The 22,229-nt window shown below is 63.3% G+C and overlaps 2 protein-coding genes across 4 annotated transcripts; both read left to right on the forward strand.

Moving 5' to 3' along the window:
• Window positions 1-896: 896 nt before the first annotated feature.
• NHLRC4 (NHL repeat containing 4) lies at window positions 897-3,368 on the forward strand. Its single transcript, XM_037989584.2, has 2 exons — window positions 897-965; window positions 1,375-3,368. The coding sequence occupies exon 2, from the start codon at window positions 1,927-1,929 to the stop codon at window positions 2,296-2,298; it is 372 nt and encodes a 123-aa protein (XP_037845512.2). The 5' UTR covers window positions 897-965; window positions 1,375-1,926; the 3' UTR covers window positions 2,299-3,368.
• Window positions 3,369-3,823: 455 nt separating this feature from the next.
• Window positions 3,824-16,598, forward strand: PIGQ (phosphatidylinositol glycan anchor biosynthesis class Q). 3 transcript variants are annotated; one of them, XM_073014965.1, is made up of 11 exons: window positions 3,825-3,968; window positions 7,317-8,014; window positions 9,101-9,232; window positions 9,398-9,518; window positions 11,639-11,765; window positions 11,948-12,101; window positions 12,260-12,371; window positions 13,013-13,093; window positions 13,708-13,822; window positions 14,946-15,007; window positions 15,580-16,598. In XM_073014965.1, exons 2-11 carry the CDS (start codon window positions 7,326-7,328, stop codon window positions 15,730-15,732), a joined length of 1,746 nt encoding a protein of 581 aa, XP_072871066.1. In that variant the 5' UTR covers window positions 3,825-3,968; window positions 7,317-7,325; the 3' UTR covers window positions 15,733-16,598. The 3 variants fall into 3 exon arrangements, with proteins under 3 accessions (XP_037845509.2, XP_072871066.1, XP_037845510.2); XM_037989581.2 differs by lacking the exon at window positions 14,946-15,007 and having other exon boundaries at window positions 3,824-3,968; XM_037989582.2 differs by lacking the exons at window positions 3,825-3,968; window positions 14,946-15,007 and adding an exon at window positions 3,992-4,650.
• The last annotated feature ends 5,631 nt before the right edge of the window (window positions 16,599-22,229 follow it).

Genomic DNA, 22,229 nt, shown 5'->3' on the forward strand with positions numbered 1-22,229 from the left:
AGGGCAGCCAGAGCTGGGGTGTTGCCTTGCCAGGGAGATAGCATCGGCACCCACCGCCTTGGGGCAGCCAGAGCTGGGGTGCTGCCTGGCCAGGCGCGGAGTGCTGTGGGGACAGGTCCCAGCTGGGCCCCTCTACCCAGAGGTTTCTTGGAGGGGCTGCAGGGGGCCCTGGGCAGCCAGGAGGTGTTAAGTCCCGACTCTGAGGGAGACTCCCTATCCTCAGCCCCCGCACCCCACATGTCCACCGCACCCCATATGTCCACTGCATCCCACACACCCACCGTACCCCCCATGTCCACCGCACCCCACGTCCACCACACCCCACATGTCCACCGCACCCCGTATGTCCACCGCACCCCCCATGTCCACCGCACCCCCCACATCCACCGCACCCCCCATGTCCACCGCACCCCAGTTTCTCACCCCCACTGGGCAGACAGGTGAGCATGGCCTTGCTGGGGCAACAGCACCCGTCTCCCAGGTGTGGAGACACGCACGACCTTCTTCGCTGTCAGGACAGGCCTCGTGGAGGGTGCCTCAGCCAGCAGGTCACCCACCCGTGGCCCAGACCCAAGGACCCTGCTTGGAGGTGGTGGCCTGGGGCTGCCTTGCCACTCGGAGTAATGAACTTGTTGGTTGTGGGGGGACCGTGGGGGACCCCCTGAAGGGGGGTGGGCTGCATGGCATCTGGCCGTGCACAGGACGTGGGAAGAGTGTCCAGGCAGAGGGCACAGCCTGCAACGAGGTGCAGAGGCAGGAACGCTGAAGCATGGGGAGTCCTCAGGAGACTTGATTTTTCTTTCATAGAAGCTTCTGGGCCGAGGCCTGAGACTGCGCTCTCTCTCCTCCACCCGTCCCAGCTGTGTCCCTGCCAGTGGCTCCTCCCACTTCCTCCATTCTAGTTTCCAACAACAGAGGCTGCAGCCACCCAGCCCCGAAGCAGGGCCCAGCGAGACTGGCCCCAGGTAAGAGACCCCTCCCCTGGCCTCTTGGTGGGGCAGGTGGAGGCCCTCAGGACAGGCTGCCTCGCCCCAAGGGGTCAGAAGTCTCCCTGACCTAGGGGCCCAGGTAGAAGGGCTATGTGTGGGTGACCCCCAGGTAGAAAGGGGTTCCGTAGGCAGATGGATTTGAGAAATGCTGCTTCTCTGTGTGATGCCCGTGAGCGCAGCTGGGGCTCAGGGGAAAACCCACAGTGAGCTCCATGGGTCATGTGTCTCCCAGACTCGAGTTCCAGGCACCTAGACACTAGGTGGCCACTGGGCTTGGGGGTCAGGCAGACCCTCAGGACCTGGAGGACCCAGCCTCATAGCAGGGCACTGGAGGAGTGACTCTGCCATTCCCACACACAGTGGGACTTTATTCTCTGTCTTGCAGCCCCAAACGTGAGCCAGCTGCAGAGAAGCTGAGACGGTGATTACGACTGACTGGACTCCGGCCTCCGGCAGTCTGCACCTCACACTGGACCTGCCTAGAGACTCCACTGGCGCCCGGCAGCCCCGGCTGCTTGGGCGGATCCGGGTGCCCGCAGGGGCTGCAGGAGGGCCCCGGGGCCTGCACTGCTCCCCCGATGGCCTGCTCTTCCTCACAGCTGGGGCTGCACCCTGTGTCCACGTGCTGGATCTGGAGGGACGCCCCATCTGCCTCCTGCCCTGCTGCACTCCGGGGACCGGGGCCTTCGTTCCAGAGGATGTGGCTGTGACAGCATCAGGGCTTGTGGTGGTCAGCGATCCCATCCATGGGGCTGTCCATGCCCTCCAGCACACAGCCCGGGACCCCGGAGGCCGCTGGGTGACCGTGGGCACCTTCCTGTCTCCCCGAGGGCTGGCTGTGGATGCCCTCAGCCGCCTCCTGGTGACAGACTACTTGCCCGGGGCTGTGCACAGCTTCACGTTGGGCCCTGCTTGGGAGACCCTGGCCCCAGCCTCCATGCTGGGTCTGGAGGGCCCCTGCTGGGTGGGCCCGGGGCCTGATGGGGGCCTTGCTGTGAGTGAGGAGTTTGGGGATGTGAGGCTGTTTGGCAGTGCCCACCAGCCCCTGGGCTCCCTGGGGGGCTGGACGGGGCACACTTTCGGCTGCCCAGCGGGCATCTGCTCCAACTCAGAGGGCAACATTATTGTAGCAGACGAGCAGAGGCGCCAAGTGACGCTGTTTCCCCGGGCTGGGCCACCCATCTGCCTGGTGTCAGAGGGGCTTGGGCAGCCCTTGGGAGTGGCCTGTGCACCCCAGGGCCAGCTCCTGGTGGCTGATGCCAAGGACAACTCCATCAAGGTGTACCAGGGCCTCAAGGAGCTGGCCTGACCTGAGGCTGGGTTGGAGCAGGCCTCCTGTGCCTGAGGCCAGCTTCAAGGCCCTTGGATCACTGTGGGAGGAGTCCTCAGGGTAGGTGGAGCCTCCAGACTATGGGCATTGCCTGCCTGATGCCAGCACCTCCTGGGCTGGGCCCTGGGCTGGGCTCCAGTTCTCCTGCTGGTGAGGCTCCGGATCTCAGGGGCAGCCCAGAGTCAGTGCCTCCCAGGCTGCCCCTGCCAGGCCTGCAGCCTCCCCTGCCAGGGCCGCTCTCTGCTGTCCCCATTCAGTGCCCTGGGCCCTGCATTCATGCCCCCCACGCCCATTCAGATCCTGTGCCTGCACTTTGGGGCTGGCAGCTGAAGCCTTGAGATCCTGGGCCAGCTGCTGGCACACAGCTAGGCAGGCTCTCCTGCCAGGTGCCCCTGCCCAGGCCTCCCAATCAGAGGCAGACAGGCAGGGAGGGTGTGGCTGGGCTGGGCTGGGCGGGGTGGCCTGGGGCAGGGGTGTAGACCCCAAGTGTCCCCAGCCTCAGAGCGACCTAGAGTCCTGAGTCTCCAGTAGCTTCTCTGGGCCTGGCAGAGGTAAGGGGAAGGTAACCCTGGAGTGTCTGGAGGCCAATGGCTGGCTGAACCCCAGATGCCTTTTATTCCACGTCCCCATGAATGAAAGCTGTCTGGGCCTTCGTTCTGCAAATAGGGACAAAGAGCTCCGTGCTTATGGTGCAGCTGTGCTGGGAGGGCCTGGGGGAGCCTTCCTACAAGGAGAGACTCCTGCTGCTTTAGAAAACTGAGAAAAAAGCGGGGTCTAACCCTGTCCTCCCATTTTACAAGTGGGGCAATGAGGCATGAAAGGAGAGGCGTCTGGGTTACTCCGTGGGTCTGGGGTCCAGGGAAGGGCTTGTATGGGGGAGGGAGCTGGGAGGGGATGGTGTCTGGCCCTACCCCTGTGGGGTGGGGAGGTGGGGCTCCCCTGTATCACAGGACATCACCCCTGAAAGGTCCCTCATATGTCTGGGTCCTGTGGGTGGGGGATTAACTGGGCGATATAGTTAGGTGCTCAATAAACGTAGTTGCTGCTGAGGTCTGGGCTGGGGTCTTGTTCCCGGGATCGGGAGGCGCTGGACACCTGTGTGTTCCCTCCTGACGATCGCTGGCGGCAGCCTCTGGGCTGGTCCTACCAGGGTTCAAACTTCCCGGCACCACTGGCCTTGGGGATCCGAGGGCGGCCCCTCTGCAGACAGCAGGGTGAGGGGGGCGGGACCGGGCTGGGGCCGGGGCCCTCCTGGAATCCCGCAGGGCCTGAGGACCTGTTCACCTGGCGAGGCTGGGAGCAAGGCGGGGTCCGGGTTCCACGAAGGTCAGGTCCAGTCGGTTTCTCAGGCGAGGAAACCGAGCTGACGGAGGGCTGGCAGCCCGGAGGCTGGCTCGGGAGGTCTGGGCCTGGGGGCTGGGCGGGCACGCTGCGCCGCGGAACGCTCGGGCCGGGCGGGCAGGCGGGCTGCCCGGTCGCCTTTGGGGGCCGGACCGTCGCGCGGCAACGCGCGGAGCCGGCGGAAGTGGGGCTCGGGTCCCGCGGCTGGGCTGGAGGCCGCGAGCGCCGTCGTCTGCCCGGGCCCGCCCAACGGGTTCCCAACCCCATCCGGACCCTGCCGCCCGAGCGCGCGGCCCCGGGAGCACCCGGTGAGCAGGGGGGTGGGCGGCGCGCGGCGGGATCTCGGGCAGCGCCGCTGCGTCTCCGGGCCCGGGCTGGGGGCCCCGCACTCCCGCCCGCGGCGCCGCTGGTTCTTCCTCCGGGAAGTGGGGCCGCCCCTGGGCCCGCGCCCTCCGCCCGCGCCCACCTGGGCCCCTGTGGACTCTGTGCAAGGGCGGTCGGCGGCCTGGGCCTGGCTGTGGGCCCTTCGCAGTTGTCCCGGGTAGCAGGAAAGGGCAAAAAACGGAATCAGAGGCTCTTCCCAAATGAGAGGGGAAAGCCCTGCTTGAGGAAGGCAAGGTTTTTTTGTGTGTTTTGTTTTTTTTTGAGACGGGGTCTCACCATGTTGCGCAGGCTGACCTCGTTTATTTTTCATTATTTACGTATTTATTTTGAGAGGGAGTCTCGCCCTGTCACCCAGGCTGCAGTGCAATGGCATGATCTCGGCTCACTGCAACCTCCGCCCCCCGGGTTCAAGCGATTCTCCCGCCTCAGCCTCCCGAGTAGCTGAGACTACAGGCGCCACCACCACGCCCCGTTAATTTTTTGTGTTTTTAGTGGAGACGGGGTTTCACCCCCAGTCTAGGCTGGTCTTGAGCTCCTGACCTCAAGTGATCCGCCCACCTCGGCCTCCCAAAGTGCTGGGATTACAGGCGTGAGCCACCGCGCCAGGTTCGTGTTTATTTTTCAAACAAGGCGCTGGGAAGCGCAAATTATCCGGAGCTCTTGTGGAGCGGTGGCAGGGAGGGGCGGCTCAGCCAGAGATGGCCCTGGCCCGTCCTCACTGGCAGCGGTCCCACCGTGCCCTCACTCACGGGACAAGAGGGAAGTCTTGCTGCTTTATATGGTCGACCTCCCTACCTGCCTGGTCTGGGAACGGCCTCACAAGAGCACTCGGGCTCATTCTTAGCAGAGGAAGCTCTTTTGGCTAGCCTGGCGCGTGCGCGCGTGTGAGTGTGTGTGTGTGTGTGTGTGTGTGAGATTTTTCCCCTCAGTCTTTAAAGATGCTCACGTTGCCGGTGTTTCTGCCGCCTTCTCCCGTCCCGCACCTCCTCTGCTATCGATCGCTTCTCTTTCATCTTCCTCTGGCTGTGTGATCGCAGCAGCCTCTAGTGCAGGCTTCTCTGTGCCGCCGACCGTCCCGGAGGCTGAGGTGGGAGTGTGATGGGCGTTTGCCCCACGGTACGTTGAGTTCTGTCTCACTACCCGACAGATAAGAACAGCTTCTGCCCTCCCATCTCCTTCAGTAGACACAAGGCGCTGCTTTTTTTTTTTTTTTTTTTTTTTTAAGGTAAACTTTGTAGATGAAGCACAAGGAATACACACAAAGAAAGCGCACAGATCCTGAGCACATAGCTCGGTGAATTTACCCAAAGTGAGCCCACTGCAGAACCAGCTCCCCCTAGAACGTCTGTTTACTGTTAGACCAATTGTGTTTCTTTTCCGACAATCTCTATGGGCGGTTTTCCTTAGTCCCTGTGAAAGCTCTTCCCCAGCAGGGCGTGATGAGTCCCTGGGCTGAGCTGGGTGAAAGGTGGGCTGTACTGGGTGGTCTGCCTATGGTGGTCACACAGCCAGATGCACTGGGCCCCTCACAGGCAGAATTGCTCTGGCCCTGTCACGGTGTCCTTGGTGCCCCACCTCAGCTGGCCTCCAGGCATCCGCCTGCCACCTGCCCTCTCTGGCCACTGAGGAAGTGGGCATTTGGGGAGTTCTACGCCTGACCCAGAAGGGCTCTTTCCAGTTAGAACCCACGGCCTTGAGTGGTGGGAGCCTCCAGCCCCGGTGCGGGCTGCCTGCATGGGAGGAGCAGCTGCGCCAGGGACTTCTTAAGCCCCAGGCATTTCTGTGTGAGGCCTCTTCCAGAGCCCCTCCAAGCTTCGGGAGAGACTTCCAGGTCACACCACCCTGAGGTGTGCGTCCCACTGTGTTCCCTCCTCCCTAAGGGCGTGGTGGGCTCTGGGACCTCCAGGCGTCCCGCTCTGTTCCCTTGTCCCTGAGGGCGTGGTGGGCACTGGGACCTCCAGGCGTCCTGCTCTGTTCCCTTGTCCCTGAGGGCGTGGTGGGCACTGGGACCTCCAGGCGTCCTGCTCTGTTCCCTTGTCCCTGAGGGTGTGGTGGGCACTGGGACCTCCAGACCTAGGCTCAGGCCAAGCTGTGTCCTTCCCTCGAGTGTGGGCTCCATCCTGGGGGGTATCCGCTCAGGGTGGCTGCTCCACTCTTTGTGCAGGCGAGATGGGGCTTTCTGTGTCTGAGGAAGGCGAGCGGCCCAGCCAGCCGGCCAGCAGTGCTCCCACCGCTAGGGGGTCCCCCTGCCCTGTGAGACCCTGCCGGGGAGGGCAGCAGTGGAGAAGGAAGCCGCAGCTGGCTGCGTGGCTCGGCAGAGACCTGTGAGAAAGGGGGAGGAGAGGCCCAGGGCCTGGGAACTGCAGGGGCTTGGGTGGCTTCCTACTCAAAGGCCACCTTGGAAGGCTGGCGTCTCTCAGCCTGAGAGTGCAGGATGCGGTTCCTCCACCTCTCCAGGACCTGTGAGCCTCTCTCTCCCCGTTTCTAGGCACCCACATGGTTGGAGAAATATATCCTGGAGAGAAATATGCCCTGGGGTGGCTGTGGGGATGTCCGGGAGAGCCAGGCACTGCCCAGGTGCCACCGTGGGCGGGGGTCAGAGTGGAGGCCGAAGCCCTGTGTGCCCTGAGCCTGCTCCCTGAGCAATGAGGCAGGTCCTTCCTGCCCCCAGGGAGGGGCTTGTGAGAGGCAGGGACCTGGGGGGTCGGCCCACTGTGTGCACGAGGGTAGTTTCGGCAGCCCAGCAGCACTTCATTTTAAATTTTCATCTTTATTCTTGCTTAATATGTGAATCATGGTTTGTCACAGTTTCAATTGGCGTGACCTTGCTAATGAGATTGTATAGCTCTCCATGTGCTACACCTTTAAGAACATCTCTCTGATCAGGTTTCTTAAAAACAAAAATAAGACGCCTGGAGTTTGGTTCGGCCCCACACCCCGTCAGGTGGTGCTGAGGAGACTGTGCCCTGGGCCAGCACGTCTGGAAATAGTAGGGCAGGCCTGGTGGCTGCATGTGCGTGGCTGCCTCGTGCGGGTTGGGGTGAGGGCCTGGGGTGGAGGTGGGGACAGCGCTCCGGCTGCCCCTTGGAGCAGCATGGCCCATGTGAGGTGGCAGCCAAGGGGCCCTATGGCCTCCACCACCGAACTCGAAGCTGAGGTGCCCCGACCTGTGGCCCTGTGGCTGCACCTGTCAGCTTGTCTGTGCCACATCCCGCAGCCCACGGTGTGGGGCAGCAGCAGCTCTGAGCCGAGCCTCTCGTCTTCTCTTCCAGCCTCCCAGCATGGTGCTCAAGGCCTTCTTCCCCACGTGCTGCGTCTCGGTGGACAGCGGCCTGCTGGTGGGAAGGTGGGTTCCAGAGCACAGCAGCGCCGTGGTCCTGGCGGTCCTGCACTTTCCCTTCATCCCCATCCAGGTCAAGCAGCTCCTGGCCCAGGTGCGGCAGGCCAGCCAGGTGGGCGTGGCTGTGCTGGGTACCTGGTGCCACTGCCGGCAGGAGCCCGAGGAGAGCCTGGGCCGCTTCCTGGAGGGCCTGGGTGCCGTCTTCCCCCATGAGCCCTGGCTGCAGCTGCGCCGGGAAAGAGGCGGCACGTTCTGGAGCTGCGAGGTCACCCACCGGCAAGCGCCCGCTGCCCCCAGTGTCCCTGGTGAGGACCAGGTCATGCTCATCTTCTATGACCAGCGCCAGGTGCTGCTATCACAGCTACACCCGCCCACCGTCCTGCCCGACCGCCAGGCTGGAGCCACCCCTGCCAGCACGGGGGGCCTGGCTGCGGTCTTTGACACAGTGGCGCGCAGTGAGGTCCTCTTCCGCAGCGACCGCTTCGATGAGGGCCCCGTGCGGCTGAGCCACTGGCAGTCGGAGGGCGTGGAGGCCAGCATCCTCGCGGAGCTGGCCAGGCGAGCCTCGGGACCCGTCTGTCTGCTGCTGGCCAGCCTGCTGTCACTGGTCTCAGCCGTCGGTGCCTGCCGGTAGGTGTCCCAGGACAGGGAGGTGGCAAAGAGGGGTGCCCCGTGAGTTCTGGCCTGTCCCTTTGTCTGTAGTGGGCACAGAGGCCCAGATGGGCTCTTCCTGGGCCCAGGCCCCCTCCCCACTTCCTGCAGCCGGGCTTTGGCCCCATCCTGCCCTCTCAGCCCTCGCCTCTCAGAGGGTGTCCCTCACCCCTGGGGTAGAGCCAGGTCTCTGGGCAGCCTCAGGGATTGCCAGGGGAGCCTCCCAGTAGGTGTAGAGGGTGAACCTCAGTGGCTCAGGTCCCTGGAAGAGAAATCACATGGTGAGCACAGATGCGACTGCTGCCACCGGGGGGCACTCCTGAGGGCGCACGGGCCCGCTGGCCTGAGCCCAGCCCGTGCCCCCAGCAGGCCTCTGGGCACTGCAGTGCTCATGGGCTGTGGGGGTGTCATCCACTTGCTGCCCTGTGTGCCTGGGGGAGTGGTCTACAGGCCCTGCTGCTCTCCACACTCACAGGTGCTGCTGGCCAGGGGTCAAAGCCCAAGGGCCCTGGGGGGCACGGGGGTAGCCCTGAGCTGTGACTGAGAACAGAGGGCCCCCTTCCACAGGAGACCTCATCTGCCTGGCGGAGGCACCGCGTGGGGAGCAGCTGGGGGTCGCCCTCAGTTGCCCCCTGCCTTAGATCTGGGGGTCCCTACTCTGGAAGCCTGGGGTGCTCTTCCTTGTGAGAACCCCAGTCAGCCCAGGAGACCCCTGCCCAGGCTTCTGGGCCCCATCGGCGGGACGAGGCCCTGGGCCCGTGGGAGTTGCTGTTGGCTCGCAGGTGCTGCCTTGGCAGCAGCTCTGGGAGCATGTGGTGACCACAGGGTCACTGACCCAGGGTCAGCACCTGCGAGGAGGCCAGGCTCTGTGTTAGTCGTGTGCACTGTGAGGTGGGTGCTGTGAGCACTGCCTGCCACCACGTGGGCCACCGAGGGCCCCTCCCACCTGCCCCTATCCCGCTGAGCTCAGGAGTGTGGCCTGGGTGTTTGTGGTCCCCTGCACAGTGGGAACAGTGGGAGGAGGATCTGGACAGGGGCACGTCACTCCTCTCCGCTCCCACACAGAGTGTTCAGGCTCTGGCCCCTGTCCTTCCTCGGAAGCAAGCTCTCCACGTGTGAACAGCTTCGGCACCGGCTGGAGCACCTCACACTCATCTTCAGTACGAGGAAGGCGGAGAACTCTGCCCAGCTGATGAGGTGTGGGCCTGCCCTGGTCTCCTCTGCAGGGCTGGGTGTGTGCCCTCTGGTCCCTTCCCCATCCCCCTCCACACCATGCTGACCCCTCCGGCCAGGCAGCCTCCTCCTGCGGCCCGAGGCTGTGCTGGCCACCCTCATGCCGGCTGGGCCGGACCTCCCTTCCAGGAAGGCCAACACGGTGGCCTCCGTGCTGCTGGACGTGGCCCTGGGCCTCACGCTACTGTCCTGGCTCCACGGGAGAAGCCGCATTGGGCATCTGGCCGACGCCCTCGTTCCTGTGGCTGACGTGAGTGGACTGGGGTGGAGCCTGGTGTCCTGGGCGGGCATGGGGACCCTTCCTGGGGCAGCAGAGCCTTCTCGGACCAGAGCCACCCCCACCCCAAAGCCAGCTCTGCCTTCTCCATGCTCTGGAGACATGGCCCTCCCCAGGACCAGGAGCAAGAACTCCAGGGGCACTGGGACCTGGGCAGGGCAGGCCTTGCAGGCACGCCCCCCTTTCCTTCTGAAGGGGCCGTGTGCAGGAGCCACTGGGCTGAGGCTCTGGGGAGCCCGCCTCTCCCTGTGGGCCCAGCGTCGTGGTGTCTCCCTTGTGGCCCCTACCTGAGGTCAGCGCTGCTCTCCTGTTTCTCTGGGGCCCTCTGCAGAGCCAGGGTCATGAAACCTTCCCTGTCCAGGGCTGTCCGTGTACAGCCCAGCTGGGACTTCCTGCCCTGCCCCTGTGTTGATTCTGTAACTCCTGTGCTGAGAGCCAGGGGCACAGCTTGTCTCCCATCTCCCACCTTCCCTGCATGGTCTGTGCCCCATTTCCAGCCGGGTGCAGCCCCCACCTCTGCAGACCTAATGTATTTCCATGCTGCCTCTGGGCCTTCAGCTTCTCTGTCTTCCTCCCTCAGCACCAAAGCCCCGTCTCTTCCATTAGGAGCTTGTCTTCCTGACAGGGGTGGTCCCTGGCTCTTTGGCCCACCCTTGGGCCTCTGTGGAGGCCTCCTTGAGGCCTGGCTGAGTGGGTCTTGTGTGGGCTGCAGGTGTGCACTGGGCCTGCTTGTGGCCAGGCCAGGCCTCTGGGGGCAGCAGTAGGCACGTCTGTCTGCCATGGGCTGTGGAGGTGTAGGGAGGCCCAACCCAGAAGGAAGGAGGGGCAGGGCTTGGGACGGGGCTTGGCGACTTTGCCTGTGGTCGTCCGCACCCGCCGCTGGCCTTCCTTGTCCTAGACCTCTCTTTTGCAAAAGTGCTCAGAAATATAAATATTTAATTTAAAAATGAAAGTCTCTTCCTGCTGCCAAGCTCTTATCCTTTAAATATTAAATAAGCTCTATTTATAAAGAATGTTCTTTTCTTGGCCGGGCGCGGTGGCTCATGCCTGTAATCCCAGCACTTTGGGAGGCTGAGGCAGGCGGATCACGAGGTCAGGAGATCGAGACCATCCTGGCTAACACGGTGAAACCCCATCTCTACTAAAAATGCAAAAAATTAGCCAGGCGTGGTGGCGGGTGCCTGTATCCCAGCTAGTCGGGAGGCTAAGGCAGGAGAATGGCGTGAACCCGGGAGGCGGAGCTTGCAGTGAGCCGAGATCGCACCACTGCACTCTAACCTGGGTGACAGAGTGAGACTCCATCTCAAAAAAAAAAAAAAAAAATAGAACGTTCTTTTCTCCTTCTTGCCAGTCCTGCTGCGGCTGAGGCCTTGGCCCAGGCTTGGAAGGGGCCTGTGCAGTGGGCAAGTGGGGGCCGAGGTGTCACTGTCTCCTTGGTGGGGAGGCTTAGGCTCCCTTGGGGTCTGCCCCCGGGGGCCAGCACAGCCTCTGGATGCTGGGTTTCTTCCTGGGCGGCCAAGACCCTCCTTCCCTGTTTGCTCTTGGGGGTGCCTGTGCCCTTAACTTGACGTCATCCTCCCTCTGGGGACCTGCTCTCCTGCCTTGTTGCTGTGACCCTAATGGACTTTGCACTGTCTCATTTACCTGTGGCCATCCCAGGCAGCCCCAAGCCTCCGTGATGGGGTGGGGTCTCTGGAAGGGACTGTGTCTGCTGTGGGTGCCCCTGCAAGGCTGGAGCTGAGTCAAGGTCTGCCAGGCCTCAGCGTGTCCACGTGTTTGAGGCTGAGGGGTCTGGTGGGTCCCGTGGCCCAGGTAGTGAGAGGGGAGGAAGATGGTGGAGGTGGGTGCAGGCAGGGGGCCGCATGCCCGACCATGTCACCCAGGCTGGCGGAGAGCGCCTCCAGACCAGCCTCCTCAGACCCCAGTCCCGGAGCCATCTGTGAAGGGGAGCCCGTGTGCTGTCCACGCTAGGATGCAGCGGCCCCTGGTGGAGGGAAGGCTGACCAGGGTGGGGGCCTGTCAGGAAAGAGCCTGGGGAGATGCAGGTGCTGAGCCTGGCTGCCCCCGCCCCAGCGTGGCCCGTGTCCCTGCAGCACGTGGCCGAGGAGCTCCAGCACCTGCTGCAGTGGCTGATGGGCGCTCCCGCCGGGCTCAAGATGAACCGTGCACTGGACCAGGTGCTGGGCCGCTTCTTCCTCTACCACATCCACCTGTGGATCAGTGAGTGCAGGGAAGGCGGGGGCCCCAGGGACCCTGGAGCTTGCTGAAGAGGATAGGGACCCAGCCACACCCCGCCCCCTGCGCCCCCAACTCTGCTTCCTGGCGTCGTGTGTGTGTGAGGCTTGTGCTGGGCCGAGGGCTGGGGTCTGAGCGCCTCCTGAGGGCCAACCCCACCCTGCCAGGCTACATCCACCTCATGTCCCCCTTCGTCGAGCACATCCTGTGGCACGTGGGCCTCTCAGCCTGCCTGGGCCTCACGGTGGCCCTGTCCCTGCTTTCGGATATCATCGCCCTCCTCACCTTCCACATCTACTGCTTCTACGTCTATGGAGCCAGGTGGGTGAGGGCTTCCCTTCCCCACCGCCCCCTGGGAGGTGCAGAGGCTCCGGCTGGGCGTTGGAGAAGGGCAGGGCGGGGCGGGCGAGTGGGGCGCGGCGGGGGCGGGGTGAGTGGGGCTGGGGGCGGGCCGGGCCTGACAGCACTGCGTCCTGTAGGCTGTACTGCCTGAAGATCCATGGTCTATCCTCGCTCTGGCGTCTGTTCCGGGGGAAGAAGTGGAACGTCCTGCGCCAGCGCGTGGATTCCTGTTCCTATGACCTGGACCAGGTATGAGGCAGGGTTCCTGGCTGGAGGGGCTGACTGCCCCCGGCCTGCGTCCACCGGGCCAGCGTGGCTACTTGGGCACCACAAGGGGGCAGTCTGCTCCCGCCTGCAGCTCAGGCCCGCACAGGCCCTGGGAATAGGTGCCGAGTCTGCGGGGTGGGCTGTACGTGGGGCTCTGATGCGGTGCAGAGCTTCCCTGGGCCACGAAGAAAAGACAGACACACAGCCCCGAAGGTGATGCTGACACAGGGCCTAGAGGTGCCCTGGGTCAGAGACTGGGGTGACCCAGGTACAGGCCCTAGTGGTGCCCAGACTTAAGAGGCTGGCTCTGGCTGTCCCATCTGCTGCTCATGCCTGACAGCCCCTGGATGCTGCCATCCAGAGTGTGTTCTTGGTGACTGTGTGGCCACGCACCCTCTTGGTTGGTCTGGCCCCCACCTGTCTCCCCTGCGAGTCCCCCAGTCCATGGGGTGGGTGGACACAGCCCTCCTGCTACTGGGATTGCTTCTGAGCAGGCTGTCCCGAGTTCCCTCAGGAAGCCGCAGAGTCCCGACTGCAGCTCCGGGATGGGGGAGGGCGCAGCGCTGGGCCGTCCCTGGGCACGGGGTCCTGCTGATGCCCGGTGTGCCGGCCCCTCCCCACAGCTGTTCATCGGGACTCTGCTCTTCACCATCCTGCTCTTCCTCCTGCCAACCACGGCCCTGTACTACCTGGTGTTCACCCTGGTGAGCTGAGCACCCCCAGGCCTAGGCACTGGCTGTGGCCACTGGGCCTGGCTGCAGTGCTCTGTGTGGTTCCTGCCAGCACTGCCTGGGAGCTGTCAGCTGTGGGGCGGGCTGTCTCCTGCTGCAGGCCACGTGGGTGGCCTTTCAGGACCCTCTGGGCAGTGTGTGCTGGGCCCTGGAGCAGGCAGGGACCTAGCCTGGTCGGGAAGACCCCCTCACTGCCCTGGAACACACAGCTGGGTGCTTGGTGGGAGGACCCACGGCAGGTGGGGTCACACAGGACGCCTTCCCTGGTGCCTGGCACTGGGGCAGACAGTGGGAGGTGAGCAGAACCACCTCCAGCACCTGGCTGACCCCCAGGCCTCAGTCCTCTCTGCGTGTGAGGCTGTGGGGAGGCACCTCTGACCTGGTGGGAGGGCCGACTGCTCCACCTCCAGCTTTGCTCCAGGGCAAGGCCAAATGGCAGGCTCTGTGCCCTGCTCAGGGTGTGGTCCCTGCTCTCCCCAGGGCCCTGCAGCCTCTGGGCCCCCTTCATCATGGCCCAGGATGGCGTCGGGCTGCTCTGCCCCCAGGCACATCTGGCCAGGCCGGTCCTAAGCGTTCCTCTGCCACAGCTCCGGCTCCTGGTGGTCGCTGTGCAGGGCCTGATCCATCTGCTTGTGGACCTCATCAACTCCCTGCCGCTGTACTCACTGGGTCTTCGGCTCTGCCGGCCCTACAGGCTGGCAGGTAAGTGCTGCGTACTGGACAGCTGTCCCTGGGCGGGTGGAGGGGAACCACACCTGTGGGCCCTGCAGAAGCAAGGACAGCACAGGCTGCTGTGCCTCCGGCCTGGAAGCCATGGTAGACATGAGCAAGTGGGCAGGGAGGACAGGGCCTCCCAGTCCCAGAGGAGGAGGTGGAGAGAGAGACTCATCTGCCGGCGCAGGTTCAGACACCAGGCGATCCGAGGCCACAGGCCTTTTTTCTTCTGCCTTGGGATTTTCTGGGCTTGGGAGCCTGAACTGCAGGCCAGGGGTGTGGTGGGTCCTGAGTTGGCCATTCCCAGCAAACTGAGAGGCACTAAGAGCCAGCAAGGTGGCCATCATCCAGCAAGTACCCTGTCCGCTCTGCCGGTAAACCCCGTCCACTCAACAGCACAGCCTGCGCCTGTCCCTCACTGGGGCTCTTCCCTGCTTGCCGGACACTTGGCTTCTTTCAGTGCAGCTCTGCAGGAGGCTTTTTTTTTGTTTTTTTTTTGAGACGGAGTCTGGTTCTGTCGCCCAGGCTGGAGTGCAATAGTGTAATCTCGGCTCACTGCAACCTCCGCCTCCTGGGTTCAAGCGATTCTCCTGCCTCAGCCTCCCAAGTAGCTGGGATTACAGGCGTGTGCACCACACCCGGCTAATTTTTTCTATTTTAGTAGAGATGGGGGTTTCATCATTTTGGCCAGGCTGGTCTCAAACTCCTGACGTCGTGATCCTCCCATCTCAACCTCCCAAGTAGCTGGGATTACAGGCACAAGCTATCACACCCGACTAATTTTTGTATTTTTAGTACAGATGGGCTTTCACCATGTTGGCCAGCCTGGTCTCGAACTCCTGACCTCGTGATCCGCCCCCCACCCCCCCAGCCTCCTAAAATGCTGGGATTCCAGGCATGAGCCACTGCGCCTGGCTGCAGGAGGCTTTGATGCTGCCCTGGCAGCGAGATCCAGGAGTTGGGGTGGGGAAGGGGCAGGGAGAGCCTCGTGGGTGGCCACGGCCAGCAGCACCTGGGTGCCCCTCAGAGAGGAAGGTACCTCCAGCCTCTGCCCATGCGTGGAGCTGGCCCCCACACGTCCTCCCTCTTAAGCCCCTTGCTATCCTTGCAGCTGGTGTGAAGTTCCGTGTCCTGCAGCACGAGGCAGGCAGGCCCCTCCGCCTCCTGATGCAGGTGAGGCCCCCTGTGGCCAGGACGCCCCTATGCTGTTGCCCCTGTTCTGGAACCGTGGGGTCAGCTGGGTGTAGTGTCTGGATGGCACCATGCCAGCCTGCGATGAGGCACAGGGAGGGTCCAGTGGAGCTGAGGGGCAAGGCCCACCCGGGAACGCCCCCCCTTATACGCAGGGCCTGAGGACACTAGTGTGGTCCTGTGGATGGGGCCCATTCTGCCCTGTGTCAGAGGCGCCCTTGGCTGGCTGGGGCTGCCCTGGGTCCCACAGGGCTCAAGTTCTAGGTGGAGCAGAACCGACTGAGTGAGTCCTGGAGTGGGGCGTGTGTCCCTGCAGCACGGCCCCTCAGAGTTGGGCAGCCCCGAGGGGAGATGCAGCTCCTGCCTCCCCACAGCACTCCCTTCTGGCTGCAGGCTCACCTGCCTCCCTGGGAACTGGGACCGGCTTGTCCCACAGGCGAGGGAATGTCTGGGACAGCGCTGGCCCTGCCCCACAACTGCCCGCCCCCGCCCTCTCTCTGCAGATGGGGTTGGAGCTCAGACCACCCCGCTGACCGCCGCCCTTGTCCTTCCAGATAAACCCACTGCCCTACAGCCGCGTGATGCACACCTACCGTCTCCCCAGCTGTGGCTGCCACCCCAAGGACTCCTGGGGTGCCCTGTGCCGCAAGCTGTTCTTTGGCGAGCTCATCTACCCCTGGAGGCAGAGAGGGGACAAGCAGGACTGAGGGAGCCGGCCGCCGGCTCACGCAGAACCACTGCACAGCCACGGTCAGCCCTCTGCCAGGGTGGTGCCAGCTCAGCTGGCGCGCGGCCCGTGCTTTGTGGACGTTGCTGTATGCTCCCGAACACGGCAGGCCCCGCTATCACACCTTGGGCTTGGAGGTCATTGGGGGTGAGCAGATGTGGGGGTGGCCAGCCTAGCTGGCCGCGCTCCATCACTGGCACTGCCTGCCTTGAGAGCCACTTCCCGCCTGCTGCAGTCACCACGGTGGCGAGCACAGCAGCCCTGGGTGTCCAGAGCACTGCCCCATGCCCACCCTGCGTACCCAGGTCCAGAGGGCCCGGGCCCTGACTCCCTGAACCACAAGGGGTTTATTTGCTGATGTTCCCTGGAGAGGTCGCTTTGTGAAGGAGCTGTCAGCAGGCTGTGGGCATCGCCAGGCTGCTGTGGGGGCAGGAGCAGCCTCAGTGTCAAGGGCCCGCCCACTGACCCAGCCATACCTATCCGTGAGTGGTGCCCCTGCAGCAACAGGCCCTTGGGCCAAATCTCCTGTCTCCCATCATGGGCCTCCCAGGGAAGGAGGAAGCCCTGCTGTGCAGACGCCTCTGTGGCCCACGGGTGTGAGCAGCCTGGGAGGGGGCTGTGGCACTGAAGCCAAAAGTGCTTGCCAGACATTACGGCCTGGGTGCGGGTGTTCCCTTCAGGAGGGAAGCCTGCAGGTGCTGGCTGGTGAGGGGATGATGCGCTGTGGGCGGGAGGAGGCAGCACCCGTCTCAGCAGCACCAGGACCACTCTGGACTCCCTGGCGACCCAGCACTGGGGAAGCCGTCAGCTGCTGTGCAATAAAACCTGCCCCGTGTTTGGAGCGTAGGCTCGGCCCTGGGTCCACGTGCACCACGGGTCCAGGGAAGCTCCAGGGTGGGGATGCGGACGCTACCCGAGGGATTTGGGCTGCCTCATGTGGGCCTGCCCTGCGGAGTCGACGCCGGTTTCCTGCTCGAGGCCCTGACAACGGCTGATGGGACGAGCTTGCAAGCCCTGGGCCCTGGAGGACTTTGGTGTAGGCGGGTGAACCCGGGCCCCCCCACCCTGGGGTCATGGCCTTGCCTTGACATAGATGGCACAGGGGTGTAGGCCTCCAGGGGCGGGGCGGGGCGAGCAGCTCCAGCTCTGGGTCTGTGGAGTCCATGCGGGGTGGGACCCTCATGGGTCCTGGCCCAGTAGAGCCTGCAGCTGCCACATCTGCTAAGAACGGTTCCCTTTGCCTGCAGTGCAGGGGCCCACCTGGCAGGCCCCACAGCCCATTCCCGGCCCGAAGTGTACAGGCCTCCATCCAACCTGGACTTCCAGGCAACCAGAGGCTGGACTCAGAGGCACTCGGGGCCCACCAACCCTCTACCTGTGTCCCCCGCCTCCCCCCAGCTGCCCACCTGGCCCAACACCCCTCCCATCTGTATCCCCCCCACTCCCCCTCCAGCTGCCCACCTGGCCTGTCACCCCTCCCACCTGTGTCCCCTATCCCCCATAGCTGTCCACCTCGCCCCCCACCCTACCTTTACCCCCACTCCCAGCTGCCTATTGAGTCCACCAACACCTCCAACCTGTACCTCCCCCTCCCCGCAAGCTGCCCACTGGCCACCACACCTCCTAGGGCTTCCCCCAGGTGAGGGTCTTGGCGCTCAGCCCACTGCTCTGTGATGGCCATGTCAGGGGTCATGTCTGGCAGCGGTCGCCCCCTCTGCTGGGCACTGGGCTGACTGCCTACCCTGAGGGCCAGCCAGGTTTGGCACCAGAGCTGACCAAGGGAACACCGTCACCCCAGCCACTCGCAGCCACCGAGAGGTGCTGCCTGCACCTCCAGGCTCCGTCTGTCCTCGCTGTACAGCCCCTGCCTGGAGACAGCCTACACCTGTGGGGCGCCCCTCATCCCTCCACCAGGGCTCTGGCCACCCCTGCCTCACCAACCCAGACAGGACAATGGGCTGGAGCTTTTCCAAGGCCTGCCCAGGACCATTCATGGACCCTCAGGATACCCTGAGAAGCACACACCTTCCCTTTCAGAGCTGGGGCCGCCCACAGAGAAGGGTCTCACCAGTACATCACAGATTTCACACAGAAATGCTGTGAGAGTAACACAGGGTGCTTCCAGCACCCCTCACCTGCATGCCGCCACGACCTTGTGCTGTGTGTACGTTTTCACATTGTCTTTTTTTTTTTTTGAGTCAGGGTCGGTCTCTACTGTCCAGGCTGGAGTGCAGCCTCAACCTCCCCGGGCTCTGGCTCCATTCTCCCACCTCAGCCTCCCGAGTATCTGGGATTACAGGCACCCACCACCACGCCTGGCTCATTTTTGTGTTTTTAGTAGAGACGGGGTTTCATCGTTTTACTCAGGTTGGTCTTGATCTCTTGGGCTCAAGCCACCTGCCCGCCTCAGCCTCCCAAAGTGCTGTGATTACAAGTGTGACCCACCAGGCCCAGCCAGCACATTCTTTATATTTTTCTGCACCATTTGAGTCAGCTGCCCATTTTGGCTCTAGAATTTTCAGCGTGCATTTCCTCAGAACAAGGCAGCCAGTGCGGTGATCAAATTCGGAGCTTTTGCACAGATGCTGTCCAAGCCACCGACCGCATTTCCGTGTGTCCCATGTGTCATGGGCCAGTCTCCAAAGCCTCTGGTGCTTTAGGGATGGAGCCCGTTACTCAGGCGTGTCCCTGGTTGGGTCTGCTGATGACCCTCATGATGAGATGCCACTCATGCTTATGGCAGCAGTAGCAGGGCACCACCCAGGGTGGCACACAGAGTCCACCTGTTCATCCCAGTGATGCCAATGTGACTACTTGGTCGAGGTCCTGTCTGTGGGGTTTTCTGCTGCAAAGCCACGTTCCCTTGTCATTAGTAACTTGTCCATGGAAACGGGACCATGTTCACGCTGTCCCTCACTGCCCTCATCCACTGCACACTGTGTCCACCAAGGTGATTGGCGCTGTCCACTTGGGATGTGAGTGAGGCCTCCCCATGGTGGCAGGCAGAGTAGCTGAAACTTGTAGGTGCTCCCTGGGCACAGGGCTTCAGGGGCCAAGGTTTGTCTGCCCCACTGGGCAATTGTCCACTCCCTTAGCAGGACTTCGAGGACATCCCAGCGGCCGCTGGGCACCCAGGGTACAGGGCGGACACCCCAAACCACTCCCTTTGTCCCCCAAGCCCCTCACTTGGACAGGGGCTCCACTTAGTGGCCTGGCCTGTCTCTGCCAGTGGGTGTGGGGCGTGGCAGGAGGGGGCTGTCAGGGCCTCCACCAAACACTGCTCAGGCCTCCGAAGTGAGTGCCCAGCTGGTGGCTCACCCAGAACTTCTGGGTGGAGGTCTCTTCCCACACCCCACTGTCCCTGGCTGCCCTGCTCCTGGCCTGAGGTCCCTCAGCAGCAGGGATGGTGTCCTGCCCCCGGGGCTCAGGCCTGGCTTGGCCACGGTGGACCCCAGGATATCCTGCGTAAGTGCACGCAGCTGCATGGGAGTCGCGGCCCCTCAGTCCACAAGGCCTGCATGCCGGAGGATAGCACCCCTCTGTCTGTCCCTCGCTTCACTGGGCCTGCTGCCCCAGACCCATCTAGGTTCCCTGTGATGCTTTTCTGCTCGGAGGCTGGGAGGTCACGGGGCACAGCAGCTTTCCAAGGATCTCAACCTATGGAAAGATTCCTGAACCCAAACCACAGGTCCCCACCAACAGGGCTGTGTCCACAGGCTGTGGTGGGCAGGTCCAGTGGGAGAAACCTGACTTCCTCATCAGCCAGGGGATGGCCCCTTCTTGTCCCAGGAGGTGGGAACCAGGCAGCAGTGGCCCACAGCTGGGTCTGGAGAGCATTTTACATTTTTTTCTTTTTTAAAAAAGTTTATTTTTGTGAAGACCATAAGAACATTTTTAATTGTTTATTTTTGAGCCACTTTTTTTCTTTTTTTTTTTTACTGAGACAGAGACTTGCTCTGTAGCCCAGGCTGGAATGCGGTGGCACAATCTCGGCTCACTGCAACCTCCATTTCCCGAGTTTAAGCAATTCTGCCTCAGCCTTCCAAGCAGCTGGGATTACAGGCACATACCAACATGCCCAGCTAAGTTTTGTATTTTCAGTGGAGAGGGGATTATCACCATGTTGGCCAGGCTGGTCTAGAACTCCTGACCTCAGGTGATCCACCCACTTCAGCCTCCCAAAGTGCTGGGATTACAGGCATGAGCCACCGTGCCTGGCCTCAGAAAGTGTTTCTGATTTACGTTTTCAGGAAAGGGAGAGACAGCTGCTCACCACTATCCTGCTTCCAGGCAGCCTCAGAAACCGAGGAGGAAACATCACACCTTTGGTGTTTCCCATCCCTGGAGTGAGGGGCCTCAGGAACTTCACAGCCAGGGCTCGAGTCCGGGCACAGTGACCTCTGGGCAGAAGAGGCTCTCCCTGACCCGCCAGGTTGATTCCGGGTCAGTTAATGCCTGGGTAACTTGGCAAGACGCCATCTCTACAAAAAATACAGAAGTTAGCTGGGCATGGGGGCACCTACAGTCCCAGCTACTCGGGAGGCTGAGGCTGGAGGATCGCTTGTGCCAGGGAGGCAGAGGCTGCAGTGAGCCGAGATCGCGCCACTGCACTGCAGCCTGGACGACAGAGGGGGCCCCTGTTTCAAAAAAGAAAAAACTGGCCGGGCGCGGTGGCTCACGCCTGTAATCCCAGCACTTTGGGAGGCCGAGGCGGGCGGATCATGAGGTCAGGAGATGGAGACCATCCTGGCTAACATGGTGAAACCCCATCTCTACTAAAAAATACAAAAAACTAGCCGGGCGAGGTGGCGGGCGCCTGTAGTCCCAGCTACTCGGGAGGCTGAGGCAGGAGAATGGCGTGAACCCGGGAGGCGGACCTTGCAGTGAGCTGAGATCCAGCCACTGCACTCCAGCCTGGGCGACAGAGCGAGACTCCGTCTCAAAAAAAAAAAAAAAAAAAAAAAAAAAGGAAAAAACTGGTGTGTCCATGTGGTCGCCGCTTAGTCAAGGCCGTGTCTCCAGCTCTAGGGGCGCGGGAGGTCACTGGAAGTGTGGGGCCGCCCGTCCTGGCGTCCCTCTGTGTGAACAGCACCTGCTCCCGGAGGCACAACCCGGGTCGGGGTCCTTCGGGAGAGTTCTTGCCGGGCTCTGCTCCTCGCCGGCCGGGCAGACGAGACGGGCTCCGCACCTGGTCTGGAGAGGGCTGCGCTGGGTCGACGCAGACGTTACTGCTTTTACTTACTACTGTAACAGCGTTACTGAGCGCTGAGCACGTATCACAAAGCTCATCCGTTGAGAGAGTCACTGACGTTTAGCAACTTCACCGAGAACGGCAGGACCATCCCCACGACTGTAGGACCTTTTCGTCATCCCAGAAAGAACCACGTGCCCACTCAACCCCTGACCCCACGCCGGGGCCCGCGAACGCGGCAGCTTCGCTCGCCCACGCACCTGCGGCTGCCGGGCCCTGCTGGGACCAGCGCTCGGCGGCGCCCCCGGGAAGAGTGCGGTCCGGGCCCTGGGTCCCCGTCCAGGAGGCGCCGCTGCAGCGGTGAGTACGTCAGGCCGGGTCTTGAGCTCGCGCCGGCCGCGCTCCCCGCATCCCGAGCTGCGGCGGCTGCGTCCCCGGGCGGAAGGCTCAAGCTCGGTGACGCCGTGGGGTCCCAGAACCTCAGCGCCTTCGCAGACTCAGTGGTGACCCAAGGGTCCGCCCCGCCGCCGCCGGACGGAAGTTCCGCCCCGCCGAGCGTCGATTGGCCGCACCGCCTTGGGGAGGACGCGCCCAAGACCACCCCACCGCCTCCGCCGAGGTTTCTGCGGTAGCAGGCGGCGCAGCCTGCGAGGGGCTTTCATTTCCCAGACTCAGCCGCCTCGCCTCGGCCCGAGCGCGCCTGCATCCTGCCGCCCGTCGGCGCGTTGAAGGGGCGGCTACAACCTGGACTTCCGAGCCTCTGATTGGCGAACGTGCAGGAAAGGGGCGGGGTTAGCAGAGCCGTGATGGACGTGCAAGCGGCCCAATGACGCCGGCCGGGGCGGGCGAGGACAACAGCGTTGGGGACCGGGGGCGGGGCGGCCGGTGGCTCTGGGATTTCTCTGGGAGGCAGCCACAGGGAAGGGAATGATCCTGGTGAACTTGTGATCGAATCAATGGCTCCGGGAAAGCAGGAAGCGAGTGGCCAATGGCGACGGCGATGAGGCAGGCGTCCGCTGTCTCCGCAACGCCGTGTGGGAAAGGGAGGGGCGGTCATGACAGACGGGCGGACAGGCCAATGGCTGAGGGAAAGAGAGCGGCGGGCGACCTATGGTGACGACGGGAAGGCAGGGCGGGGCGTCGAAGAGGCGGTGCGACAGGGGGCCTGGCGGCGCCGTGTAGGACGCGGTAGGGGCGGGGAAACCGTGACAGACGGGCGGATGGGCCAATGGGTTTGGGAGGGCGGGCGAAGGGTGGCCAATGGCGGCGGCGCGGCCGGGGGCGAG

The sequence above is a fragment of the Chlorocebus sabaeus genome, chromosome 5, assembly GCF_047675955.1.
Source record: "Chlorocebus sabaeus isolate Y175 chromosome 5, mChlSab1.0.hap1, whole genome shotgun sequence".
Classification (NCBI taxonomy): Eukaryota; Metazoa; Chordata; class Mammalia; order Primates; family Cercopithecidae; genus Chlorocebus; species Chlorocebus sabaeus.